General features: G+C 45.5%; 1 protein-coding gene across 1 annotated transcript in view; it reads left to right on the top strand.

Moving 5' to 3' along the window:
• Nucleotides 1–213: 213 nt before the first annotated feature.
• LOC143955160 (protein mono-ADP-ribosyltransferase PARP10-like) overlaps nucleotides 214–13,814 on the top strand; it is a gene marked incomplete at its 3' end in the record, with an annotated part of 29,198 nt that continues 15,597 nt past the window's right edge. Inside the window, 3 exon segments of the mRNA XM_077465253.1 lie at nucleotides 214–258; nucleotides 363–645; nucleotides 4,590–4,820. Coding sequence (XP_077321379.1) covers nucleotides 214–258; nucleotides 363–645; nucleotides 4,590–4,820 — 559 coding nt within the window.

Raw genomic sequence — 13,814 nt, 5'->3', positions numbered from 1 at the left:
ATGACCTCTATTCTATGGGTGGTAGGTCACATGACCTCTATTCTCCTGGTGGGTCACATGACCTCTATTCTACGGGAGGGTGGTGGGTCACATGACCTCTATTCTCCTGGTGGGTCACATGACCTCTATTCTACGGGAGGGTGGTGGGTCACATGACCTCTATTCTCCTGGTGGGTCACATGACCTCTATTCTACGGGAGGGTGGTGGGTCACATGACCTCCATTCTCCTGGTGGGTCACATGACCTCTATTCTCCGGGTAGGTGGAGGGTGGTGGGTCACATGACCTCTTTTCTCCTGGTGGGTGGGGGGGTCACATGACCTCTATTCTATGGGTGGGTGGAGGTCAGGTATGGTAGGTAGGTCAGTCAGTCAGGTGAACAGATTTGGTCTTTTTGTTTTCCAGTTGCGGAGAGGGTCTTGTCGAAGGGGGAGCACCTCTTAAACCACGTGCCTGTCCAGGTGAGGCGCCCTCCCCCATGGGACCCCAGGAAGGTGGCTCTGTGCGGTTTGGATCCAGACACAACGGAGGCTCTCCTGGAATTGTATGTGGAGGCCGTGAGTGGCCGGCAAGAGTTCAGCATCCTCCGCTCTGCAGATAAGACCTCTGTCCTCGTCTCCTTCCAGCAAGAGCTGAGCCAAGAAGGTAGGTGAAGCCAGAAGGTGTCCATTCCATCTTCTCCATCTGTCATCTCCATGGACATTGTATGGTCTGGGGGTGGGATTTTTTTCCTGACCCTCCAGTAGGCAATTAGATATTCCCTGGATCCCCCCGGGGTCATTCCCTGTAAATATTTGTATCCGGTTGTTAGTAGGAATACATCCGGCTCTTAACTGGTTCCCGACCAGCGCACGCCAATGTACGTCGGCAGAATGGCACGGGCAGGCAAATGGGCGTACCTGTACGTCCCTTTAAATTTGCCGCCCTGCCGTCGTGAGCGCGCCGCCGCCTGCATGGTCGGGACCCTCGTCAGTCCGGTCTTGAGTCCCGTGGACTCGATCGCCGTGGCGATACCGGCGATCGTCTCACGGGGAAGCTGAACGAGGAAATGCTGTTGTAAACAGCATCTCCCGGTTCTGCCTAGCAACTAGTGACGCTGATCTCTGCTCCATGTGATTGGAGCAGAGATCAGTGTTCACTAAATGAAAGCCCAACCCCCTCACAGTTAGTAACACACCCCTAGGAACACTTAACCCCTACACTGCCACCCACTGGTTAACCCCTTCACTGCCAGTGTCATTTACACAGGAATCACTGCATTTGTATAGCACTGATTGCTGTATAAATTGCAATGGTCACAAAAATGTCCGATGTGTCCGCCATAATGTCGCAGTCACAATAAAAATCGCTGATAGCCGCCATTACTAGTAAAACAAATTTTTCCTAAAAATGCCATAAAACTATCTCCAATTTTGTAAACACAATAACTTTCATTTCGCTTATAGCGATTTTTTTTTTTTTTTTTTTTTTACCAAAAATATGTAGAATACGTATCGGCCTAAACTGAGGGGAAAAAAATGTTGTTTTTTTTTTTTTATATATTTTTGGGGGATATTTATTATAACAAAAAATAATGCCTTTAATTTCAAAATTGTCGCTCTATTTTTGTTTGTAGCGCAAAAAATAAAAACCGCCTCGGTGATCAAATACCACTAAAAGAAAGCTCTATTTGTGGGAAAAAAAGGACGTCAATTTTGTTTGGGAGCCACGTCGTACGACTGCGCAATTGTCAGTTAAAGCGACGCAGTGCCGAATCGCAAAAAGTGGTCTGGTCTTTGACCAGCAAAATGGTCCGGGGCTGAAAGTGGTTAAAGAGGGATTCCACCTACAAAAAAATTATTAAAAGCCAGAAGCTACAAATACTGCAGCTGCTGACTTTTAATAAATGGACACTTACCTGTCCCGGGGTCCAGCGATGCCGGCAGACAAGACCGATCGATCTCTCGGCTGCTGCCGCCGCCATTCTTGGTGAGGGAATCGGGAAGTTAAGCTTTGCGGCACCACTTCCCAGTTCCCTACCGCGAGTCGTGCAGCGCACTAGGAATGGTCCGCGCTGTCACCCGTGTGTGTCCCAGCAGACAGCGCGGCGGGACAGGAAGAGGCATAGACTCCTGTCTTTAACCACTTGCTTACCGGGCACTTAAACCCCCCTCAGTCCCAGACCAATTTTCAGCTTTCAGCGCTGATGCACTTTGAATGACAATTGCGCGGTCATACAACACTGTACCCAAATGACATTTTTATCATTTTTTTTCCCACAAATAGAGATTTCTTTTGGTGATATTTAATTACAGCTCGGAGTTTTATTTTTTGCTAAACAAACAAAAAAAGATGCAAATAAATAAATAAATCATGTTTTAATAGTTTGTTATAAAATTTTGCAAACAGGTCATTTTTCTCCTTCATTGAAGTGCGCTGATGAGGCGGCACTGATAGGCTGCATTGGTGGGCACTGATGGGCTGCATTGGTGGGCACTGATGGGCTGCATTGGTGGGCACTGATGGGCACAGATAAGGCGGCACAGATAAGGTGGCACTGATGGGTACCACTGATAGATGGGACTGATGGGCACTGATAGGTGGCACTGATGGGCGGCACTGCTGGGCACTGGTAGATGACACTGATGGGCACGGATATGTGGCACTGGGGTGCAGCACCTTTGAGGCAGATTGTGGGCACTGCTGGGTGGCACTGACGGGGGGGCACTTTTAATAAGTGTGGCACTGCAGGGGGCAGGTGGGCACTGGCAGGGGGCAGGTGGGCGCTAGCAGGGCTGGCCGTGATCGGGACTGATGTGTCGATCATGGCCGCCGGTGATCGGCTTTTTTCTTTTCTCCTCGGGCTGTCAGCGCGAGGAGGAATACTAGCCGATTACCGGCTCCGTTCTATCACATGATCAGCTGTCATTGGCTGACAGCTGATCACGTGATAAGGGGTCGGGATCGACCCCTTGCACGGATTGGTGATCAGGCGAGTCTCATGGACTCGCCGATCACAGAGCGCGCCGCGCGCGCCCCTCGTGCACGGGACTACGTCTATTGACGTCGTCCCAGAAATGGAGATCCGCGCTGTAGCTGTCATTTGGCTATAGCGCGGATCTCAAGTGGTTAAAGGGGCCAACTGTGACACTGGAGGGGGGAGTTCCGATGAGTGGAAGTTCCACTTTAGGGTGTAACCCCCGCTTAAATAAAACAGTCCACTGAGCCGGTCAGAACTAGTACTGGAGTCTATTCAATTGGAGCTTAAATCTTTCTTCCTCCAGACCTCGGGTCTAATCATTAACCACGACTCTCTGAATTCTGTATTTTATCCAGTTTTCTATCCATTTACAAACTGATATTTCCAAACCTGTAGACTTTACCTTACAGATGAGCCGTGTGTGGATCCGTGTCCAAGTATACCACGTCCACCGCCACCCCTCTGTCCAAGTATACCACGTCCACCGCCACCCCTCTGTCCAAGTATACCACGTCCACCGCCACCCCTCTGTCCAAGTATACCACGTCCACAGCCACCCCTCTGTCCAAGTATACCACGTCCACCGCCACCCCTCTGTCCAAGTATATCACAGCCACCCCTCTGTCCAAGTATACCACAGCCACCCCTCTGTCCAAGTATACCACAGCCACCCCTCTGTCCAAGTATACCACATCCACCCCTCTGTCCAAGTATACCACAGCCACCCCTCTGTCCAAGTATACCACAGCCACCCCTCTGTCCAAGTATACCACAGCCACCCCTCTGTCCAAGTATACCACAGCCACCCCTCTGTCCAAGTATACCACAGCCACCCCTCTGTCCAAGTATACCACAGCCACCCCTCTGTCCAAGTATACCACAGCCACCCCTCTGTCCAAGTATACCACATCCACCCCTCTGTCCAAGTATACCACATCCACCCCTCTGTCCAAGTATACCACATCCACCCCTCTGTCCAAGTATACCACATCCACCCCTCTGTCCAAGTATACCACATCCACCCCTCTGTCCAAGTATACCACATCCACCCCTCTGTCCAAGTATACCACAGCCACCCCTCTGTCCAAGTATACCACAGCCACCCCTCTGTCCAAGTATACCACAGCCACCCCTCTGTCCAAGTATACCACAGCCACCCCTCTGTCCAAGTATACCACAGCCACCCCTCTGTCCAAGTATACCACAGCCACCCCTCTGTCCAAGTATACCACAGCCACCCCTCTGTCCAAGTATACCACAGCCACCCCTCTGTCCAAGTATACCACGTCCACCCCTCTGTCCAAGTATACCATGTCCACCGCCACCCCTGTCCAAGTATACCACGTCCACCGCCCCCCCTCTGTCCAAGTATACCACGTCCACAGCCACCCCTGGGGGTGAGGTATGGCTCTCTGCCTGGCTGATGACATGGGTTCACCCACATACTAAGCCCACCAGGAGGTGAGCAAGCCGGGGTCTAGTAGAGGTTATAATAAGTAGGGATCAGCAGAAGTGTAGTCAGTAGACAAGCCAAAGGTCAGTAATGAATACAGTCCATGGACATTGTATGGTCTCTATTCTGTCATCTCAATGGACATTTTCTCTTTTTTTTTTTTTTTTTTTGTCTCAGATTTTAATCACATATTCACTCGTGTGGAGGAAAAGAAATTGCACGATCGATCGGTGTCTGTGCTCCGTGTCCGGGCCAGTGGGGACATCCTGGTGGGAAATATTGGGAGTCAGATAACGGTGGATCTCCTGGAGATGTACTTCGAGAGCAAGCGCAGTGGAGGTGGCGCGGTGAGGTCCGTGACCGTCCTGAGGGAGGAATCTGCCGTGGTCTCTTTCCATGACTGGAATGGTGAGTGCGGGGTCACTGGGCTCTTCTGTCTGAGTCCGTGGGGAAGCTCCATCTTCCTAAATATCCTGACACTGAACCCCAAGGGTGGTCTCTGACCATAGAACAGATGGGATGGGGTCTGGTCTAAGTAGCTGTTTCATATTTGTATTGAATTAAATGGATAAAAGAGTCCATCGAGTTGATCGATGGGGAAATCTCCACATACACATCTCTGTACCCAGAGGATGGCAAAACCCCCAACAAAGCGTGACCCAATCTACTTCAGGGGGGCGGAGCTAACTTCCGTCCTGATTTCACAAGAGCCAATCGGATATTCCCTGGATCCCCTCAGTATCTGGTTATATGATATACATGTAGGAATATATCCAGATCTTTTATAAATCTGTCTGCTGAGCCGGGTCAGAACCACTTCCTACGGGAGTCCAGTCCACATTCTCCCCCCTTGTCCTCCGCAATGACCTTATCCACTTAATTCCCCGCCAATTCCTTAAAGACCAGAGACTTTTTACAATTCGGCACTGCGCTGCTTTAACCAGTAATTGTGCGGTCGTGCAACGTTGTACCCATTGTCCTTTTCTCCCACAAATAGAGATTTCTTTTGAAGGTATTTGATCTTCTCTGCGAATTTTCATTTTTTGCGATATAAACGGAAAAAGACAGAAAATTTTGAAAATCTACTTTTTGTTATAAGAAAAATCCAATGAACTCAATTTTAGTCACATGTTTAGTGCCGGTTCACACAGGCGGGACTTGTCCAGACGACTTCGCCACCGGACAACTCGCGCTCCGTTCTGTACGATGGAACCGTTCTGATAAGAACGACTCAAGTCGCTCCGACTTAGAAAAAGGTTCCTGTACTTTATTTGGGGCGACTTCAGGCGACTTGCATTGACTTCTATACAGAAGTCGTTTTGTACGTCGCTGCAGAAGTCGTGTGCAGGTCGCGTCTGTCTGTCGCGCTGCAAGTCGTGTCGCCCCTGTGTGACCCGGTGTCTTGTCATATAACGTCCTCCATCCGATAGTATGGGGCGGACACTATTTGATGGCCGGACACTATACGGCAGAACACCGGCACTCGGGCCAAAATGTGTTCAGCTTCATGTCTTTGGTAAAAAGTCAATAAGCGAATATTTATTGGTTTATGTAAAAGTTCTCACGTCTGCAAACCTCCTCACTCCGTGGACTTTTTCCTTTATTCATTTTTTCTATTATTGCTTTTGAGTTTTATAATAAGTTGTTCACTGCATTGTATATGTGTGTGTATGGTGTACACTGTGATCTCATTGTGTGTGTATGGTGTACACTGTGATATCATTGTATGTGTATGGTGTACACTGTGATATCATTGTATGTGTATGGTGTACACTGTGATCTCATTGTGTGTGTATGGTGTACACTGTGATATCATTGTGTGTGTATGGTATACACTGTGATATCATTGTGTGTGTATGGTGTACACTGTGATATCATTGTGTGTGTATGGTGTACACTGTGATATCATTGTATGTGTATGGTGTACACTGTGATATCATTGTATGTGTATGGTGTACACTGTGATATCATTGTATGTGTATGGTGTACACTGTGATATCATTGTGTGTGTATGGTGTACACTGTGATATCATTGTGTGTGTATGGTGTACACTCTGATATCATTGTATGTGTATGGTGTACACTGTGATCTCATTGTGTGTGTATGGTGTACACTGTGATATCATTGTGTGTGTATGGTATACACTGTGATATCATTGTGTGTGTATGGTGTACACTGTGATATCATTGTGTGTGTATGGTGTACACTGTGATATCATTGTGTGTGTATGGTGTACACTGTGATATCATTGTATGTGTATGGTGTACACTGTGATATCATTGTGTGTGTATGGTGTACACTCTGATCTCATTGTATGTGTATGGTATACACTGTGATATCATTGTGTGTGTATGGTATACACTGTGATCTCATTGTGTGTGTATGGTATACACTGTGATATCATTGTGTGTGTATGGTGTACACTGTGATATCATTGTGTGTGTATGGTGTACACTGTGATATCATTGTGTGTGTATGGTGTACACTGTGATATCATTGTATGTGTATGGTGTACACTGTGATATCATTGTATGTGTATGGTGTACACTGTGATATCATTGTGTGTGTATGGTGTACACTGTGATCTCATTGTATGTGTATGGTGTACACTGTGATCTCATTGTATGTGTATGGTGTACACTCTGATATCATTGTATGTGTATGGTATACACTGTGATCTCATTGTGTGTGTATGGTGTACACTGTGATATCATTGTGTGTGTATGGTATACACTGTGTTATCATTGTGTGTGTATGGTGTACACTGTGATCTCATTGTGTGTGTATGGTATACACTGTGATCTTATTGTGTGTGTGTGTGTGTGTGTGTGTGTGTGTGTATGGTATACACTGTGATATCATTGTGTGTGTATGGTGTACACTGTGATATCATTGTGTGTGTATGGTGTACACTGTGATCTCATTGTGTGTGTATGGTGTACACTGTGATATCATTGTATGTGTATGGTATACACTGTGATATCATTGTATGTGTATGGTATACACTGTGATCTTATTGTGTGTATGTGTATGGTGTACACTGTGATATCATTGTGTGTGTATGGTATACACTGTGATATCATTGTGTGTGTATGGTGTACACTGTGATATCATTGTGTGTGTGTATGGTGTACAGTCTGATCTCATTGTATGTGTATGGTATACACTGTGATATCATTGTGTGTGTATGGTATACACTGTGATATCATTGTGTGTGTATGGTATACACTGTGATCTCATTGTGTGTGTATGGTGTACACTGTGATATCATTGTGTGTGTATGGTGTACACTGTGATATCATTGTATGTGTATGGTGTACACTGTGATATCATTGTGTGTGTATGGTGTACACTGTGATATCATTGTGTGTGTATGGTGTACACTGTGATATCATTGTGTGTGTATGGTGTACACTGTGATATCATTGTGTGTGTATGGTGTACACTGTGATATCATTGTGTGTGTATGGTGTACACTGTGATCTCATTGTGTGTGTATGGTGTACACTGTGATATCATTGTGTGTATGGTGTACACTGTGATATCATTGTATGTGTATGGTGTACACTCTGATCTCATTGTATGTGTATGGTATACATTTATATGTGGAATTGCACCCCAAAATATATTCTGCTGCTTCTCCTGAGTACGGGGATACCCCATGTGGGGGACTTTTTGGGACTCTAGCCGCGTACAGGGCCCCGAAATCCAATCACTGCCTTCAGGATTTCTAAGGGTGCAAATTTTTGATTTCACTCCTCACTACCAATCACAGCTTCGAAGGCCATAAAATGCCAAAATGGCACAAAACCCCCCAAGTGACCCCATTTTGGAAAGTAGACACCCCCAGCTATTTGCGGAGAGGTGTGGGGAGGATTTTGCAGATCGCTTTTGTTTATGAAAAATGAAGAAAGGAAATATATATATATATTTTTCAAATTTCAAAACTTTGTGACAAGAAGGGAGATCTGCAAAATCCTCCCCACACCCCTCCGCAAATATCTTGGGGGGGGGGGGGTTTCTACTTTCCAAAATGGGGTCACTTGGGGGGGATTTGAACTGTCCTGACATTTTATGCACAACATTTAGACACTTATGTCGCACATCAGCCCTTTCTGACACTTTGTTTACATGAAAAAATAATTTATTTTTTTTGCAAGAAAATTACTTTGAACCCCCCAAACATTATAGATTTTTTTTTTTTTTAAAGCAAAAACCCTACAGATTAAAATAGTGGGTGTCTGTTTTTTTTTGGTTTTTTGAATGCCCTAAAACGCACTATATTGCCCAAATGTTTGATGAAATAAAAAAGTTGATCTTAGGCCGAGTACATGGATTCCAAACGCATCATGCTTTAAAATTGCACACAAACTGCAGCGGCGACAAACTACATACATTTTTAAAAGCCTTTACAGGTTACCACTTTAGATTTACGGAGGAGGTCTACTGCTAAAATTACTGCCCTCAATCTGACCTTCGCGGTGACACCTCACATGCATGGGGCAATTGCTGTTTACATATGACACCAGACCAACGCGCTCGCCTTTACACGAGAGCGGGGGGGACAATTGCACGGTCGTGCGACGCAGTACACGTCACCCCCCCTTATGTATTTATACATGGTGATCATATCCCCCCCTTATGTATTTATACATGGAGATCATATCCCCCCCTTATGTATTTATACATGGCGATCATATCCCCCTTATGTATTTATACATGGCGATCATATCCCCCCCTTATGTATTTATACATGGAGATCATATCCCCCTTATGTATTTATACATGGAGATCATATCCCCCTTATGTATTTATACAAGGCGATCATATCCCCCCTTATGTATTTATACATGGAGATCATATCCCCCCTTATGTATTTATACATGGAGATCATATCCCCCCCTTATGTATTTATACATGGAGATCATATCCCCCTTATGTATTTATACATGGCGATCATATCCCACCTTATGTATTTATACATGGCGATCATATCCCCCCTTATGTATTTATACATGGAGATCATATCCCCTCTTATGTATTTATACATGGAGATCATATCCCCTCTTATGTATTTATACATGGAGATCATATCCCCCCTTATGTATTTATACATGGCGATCATATCCCCCCTTATGTATTTATACATGGCGATCATATCCCCCCTTATGTATTTATACATGGCGATCATATCCCCCCTTATGTATTTATACATGGAGATCATATCCCCCCTTATGTATTTATACATGGAGATCATATCCCCTCTTATGTATTTATACATGGAGATCATATCCCCCTTATGTATTTATACATGGCGATCATATCCCCCCTTATGTATTTATACATGGCGATCATATCCCCCCTTATGTATTTATACATGGAGATCATATCCCCTCTTATGTATTTATACATGGAGATCATATCCCCCTTATGTATTTATACATGGCGATCATATCCCCCCTTATGTATTTATACATGGCGATCATATCCCCCCTTATGTATTTATACATGGCGATCATATCCCCCCTTATGTATTTATACATGGCGATCATATCCCCCCTTATGTATTTATACATGGAGATCATATCCCCCTTATGTATTTATACATGGCGATCATATCCCCCCTTATGTATTTATACATGGCGATCATATCCCCCCTTATGTATTTATACATGGAGATCATATCCCCTCTTATGTATTTATACATGGAGATCATATCCCCCTTATGTATTTATACATGGCGATCATATCCCCCCTTATGTATTTATACATGGCGATCATATCCCCCCTTATGTATTTATACATGGAGATCATATCCCCTCTTATGTATTTATACATGGAGATCATATCCCCCTTATGTATTTATACATGGAGATCATATCCCCCTTATGTATTTATACATGGAGATCATACCCCCCCTTATGTATTTATACATGGAGACCATATCCCCCTTATGTATTTATACATGGCGATCATATCCCCCCTTATGTATTTATACATGGAGATCATATCCCCCTTATGTATTTATACATGGAGACCATATCCCCCTTATGTATTTATACATGGCGATCATATCCCCCTTATGTATTTATACATGGAGATCATATCCCCCTTATGTATTTATACATGGCGATCATATCCCCCTTATGTATTTATACATGGAGATCATATCCCCCCTTATGTATTTATACATGGCGATCATATCCCCCCTTATGTATTTATACATGGAGATCATATCCCCTCTTATGTATTTATACATGGAGATCATATCCCCCTTATGTATTTATACATGGAGATCATATCCCCCTTATGTATTTATACATGGAGATCATACCCCCCCTTATGTATTTATACATGGAGACCATATCCCCCTTATGTATTTATACATGGCGATCATATCCCCCCTTATGTATTTATACATGGAGATCATATCCCCCTTATGTATTTATACATGGAGACCATATCCCCCTTATGTATTTATACATGGCGATCATATCCCCCTTATGTATTTATACATGGAGATCATATCCCCCTTATGTATTTATACATGGCGATCATATCCCCCTTATGTATTTATACATGGCGATCATATCCCCCTTATGTATTTATACATGGCGATCATATCCCCCCTCCCCCTTAGTCTCCTCTTCTCAAGAGTGAATAAATTCAGAGTTTGGTTACCCTTCTCTGCACTTTCTCCAGTTCCCTGATATCCTTTTTTAAAAACTGGATGGAGCCCATCCGGTAAGGATGTTCTTCCACTCCATGGCTCGGTGTCATCTGCAAAGACTGAAATCCCAGACCCCATATCATTTATAAATAGTTTACAAAATAAGGGTTCCAACACTGAACCTTTGGGGTACACCACTAAAGACCGTGATCATTGGGGTACACCACTAAAGACCGTGATCATTGGGGTACACCACTAAAGACCGTGATCATTGGGGTACACCACTAAAGACCGTGATCATTGGGGTACACCACTGGTAACCTTAGACCATTTGGACTCTGAATTCTGGCTTCTATCCCTTTACAGACAGAATGTTCCTCAATCCCAACACCAATTAAGACCGGCCTTGGCTTGTTTACTGATTTACACTTCTGCTAAATTTGCTACTGGTTAGTGCCAACTGATCAATACTTGGTGCTTAGACCCCCAAACCTCAGGTGAGCCAGTGTCACCCACCAGGGGGACCTGCTTGTGCATTATTTCTCCTGCTGGTGTCTATGGGAACCTCTCCACTATTATAGGTACTGGCCTCCGAGCCTGGCCCTTGACCAGCTGATCTCATCATAGCGCCCCCTTACATCAGGTTTCTGCATCAGAAGACTCTTATGTAAGGTGCTCCCCATCACCATAGCACCTTACATCAGGTTACCCCGGTCAGCATGGTCCCTTACATCAGGTGCCTCCCCCACCCCCCTATCGGCGCAATTCCTTACATCAGGTTACCCCCACCCCCTCCTCCCAGGCGGCCTTAAAACCAATTGGACCAACAAATTGGAAGGACATTTGGCTGGTGGTAGCCAGAAGTTGGTGTCGTGCTCCGCGGTTTCTTCTAATTTGTTGGTCCTAAAAGGTTTTGATCCCTTTTTAAATATAGGCGCCACATTGGCCTTCAATACCGGGCACGGTCACCCCCCTCCTGCCCAGGACAATTTTCAGATTTCAGCGCTGTCACACTTCAAATGACAATCACGCGGTCATACAACACTGTACACGCGGGATGTTTTTATTTTTATTTCACACAAATGGAGCTTTCTTTTGGTGGTATTTAATAATAAGGGTCCTTTCACACGGGGCGGATCAGTTCTGATCCGCCCCGTGGATGTCCGTTTGCTCAGCGGGGATCACTCCGCCGATCTCCGCTGAGCAGGGAGATGACAGGTCTGTCTCCGCACACTGTGCAGGGACGGACCTGTCACAGCGCCGCTCTCCCCTATGGGAGATCGGATGACGACGGACCGCAGTGCCCGTCGTCATCCGATCCGATCCGCAGACGGATGGAAAAATAGCTTTTTCCTCCGTCACACTTTTTCGGATCGGAGCGGGTCGGATGTCAGCGGACATGTCACCGCTGACATCCGACGCTCCATAGAGCTCTATGGAGCACCCGTTCAGGTCCGCCTAAAAAACTGACAGGCGGGCCTGAACGGGACGTTAGTGTGAAAGGGGCCTTACTGTGTTTTTTACTTTTAAATAATAATGATCTAATCTTAAACAGAGCAAAAATTTAAAAACAAAAAGCACTTTTTTTTTAATACACAGAATTTGTTTTAAAAAGTTACTTATCACACACAGCATATGCATACCTCCAATTATACCCCAAAATACATTCTGCTCCTCCTCCTGAGTATGGAGATATCGCATGTGAAACTTTTAGACCCCTTTCACACTGGGGCGTTTTTCAAGCGCTTTAGCGTTAAAAAAAGCGCCTGCAAAGCGCTTGAAAGAAGCCTCATCTGCAGTCCCAATGTGAAATGTCAGCGCCCGAAAAACGCTCGTAAAGCCCCGCTTAAACTAGCAGCGCTTTACCAGCGTTTTTTCGAGCGTTATTGGGGCCCTTTTAACCCCTGCTAGTGGCCAAATAAAGGGTTAAAAGTGCCCACAAAATGCTGCTGCCAGTAGCGTTTTTCGGGCGTTTTACAAGCGCTTCCCATTGATTTCAATGGGAAGGGTCGTTTTAGGAGAGTTGTATTCACCGCTCCAAAAGCGCTGCAAAGAAGCTGCTTGCAGGACTTTTTTTGACGCTCTGCCAGCGCAGCGCCTCAGTGTGAAAGCACTCGGGCTTTTACATTGGGATTGCAGTTGCAGCTTCTTTCAGGCGCTTTTTTTAACGCTAAAGCGCATGAAAAACGCCTGAAAAACGCCCCAGTGTGAAAGGGGTCTTACACAGCCTGGCCACATAGAGGCCCAACATGCAGGGAGCACCTTCAGATGTTCTAGGAGTATAAATTACACCTCTAATTTCCTGACTACCCATCACACTTTTGAAGGCCCTGGAGCACCAGGACAATGGAATTGCCCACAAAATGACCCCTTTTTGGAAAGCAAACACCCCAACATATATTCTATGAGGCATGGACTGGTGACAGGTACTCGGGTACTCTGATGGACTGTGACAGGTACTCGGGTACTCTGATGGGCTGGTGACAGGTACTCGGGTACTCTGATGGGCTGGTGACAGGTACTCGGGTACTCTGATGGGCTGGTGACAGGTACTCGGGTACTCTGATGGGCTGGTGACAGGTACTCGGGTACTCTGATGGGCTGGTGACAGGTACTCGGGTACTCTGATGGGCTGGTGACAGGTACTCGGGTACTCTGATGGGCTGGTGACAGGTACTCGGGTACTCTGATGGGCTGTGACAGGTACTCGGGTACTCTGATGGGCTGGAGA

The sequence above is a fragment of the Lithobates pipiens genome, unplaced genomic scaffold (genome assembly GCF_037356315.1).
Source record: "Lithobates pipiens isolate NorthernLeopardFrog02 unplaced genomic scaffold, aLitPip1_a1.2 Scaffold_340, whole genome shotgun sequence".
Lineage (NCBI taxonomy): Eukaryota > Metazoa > Chordata > Amphibia > Anura > Ranidae > Lithobates > Lithobates pipiens.
The sequence above is the reverse complement of the archived record's forward strand: the minus strand, read 5'-3'. Positions and strand labels throughout refer to the sequence as shown.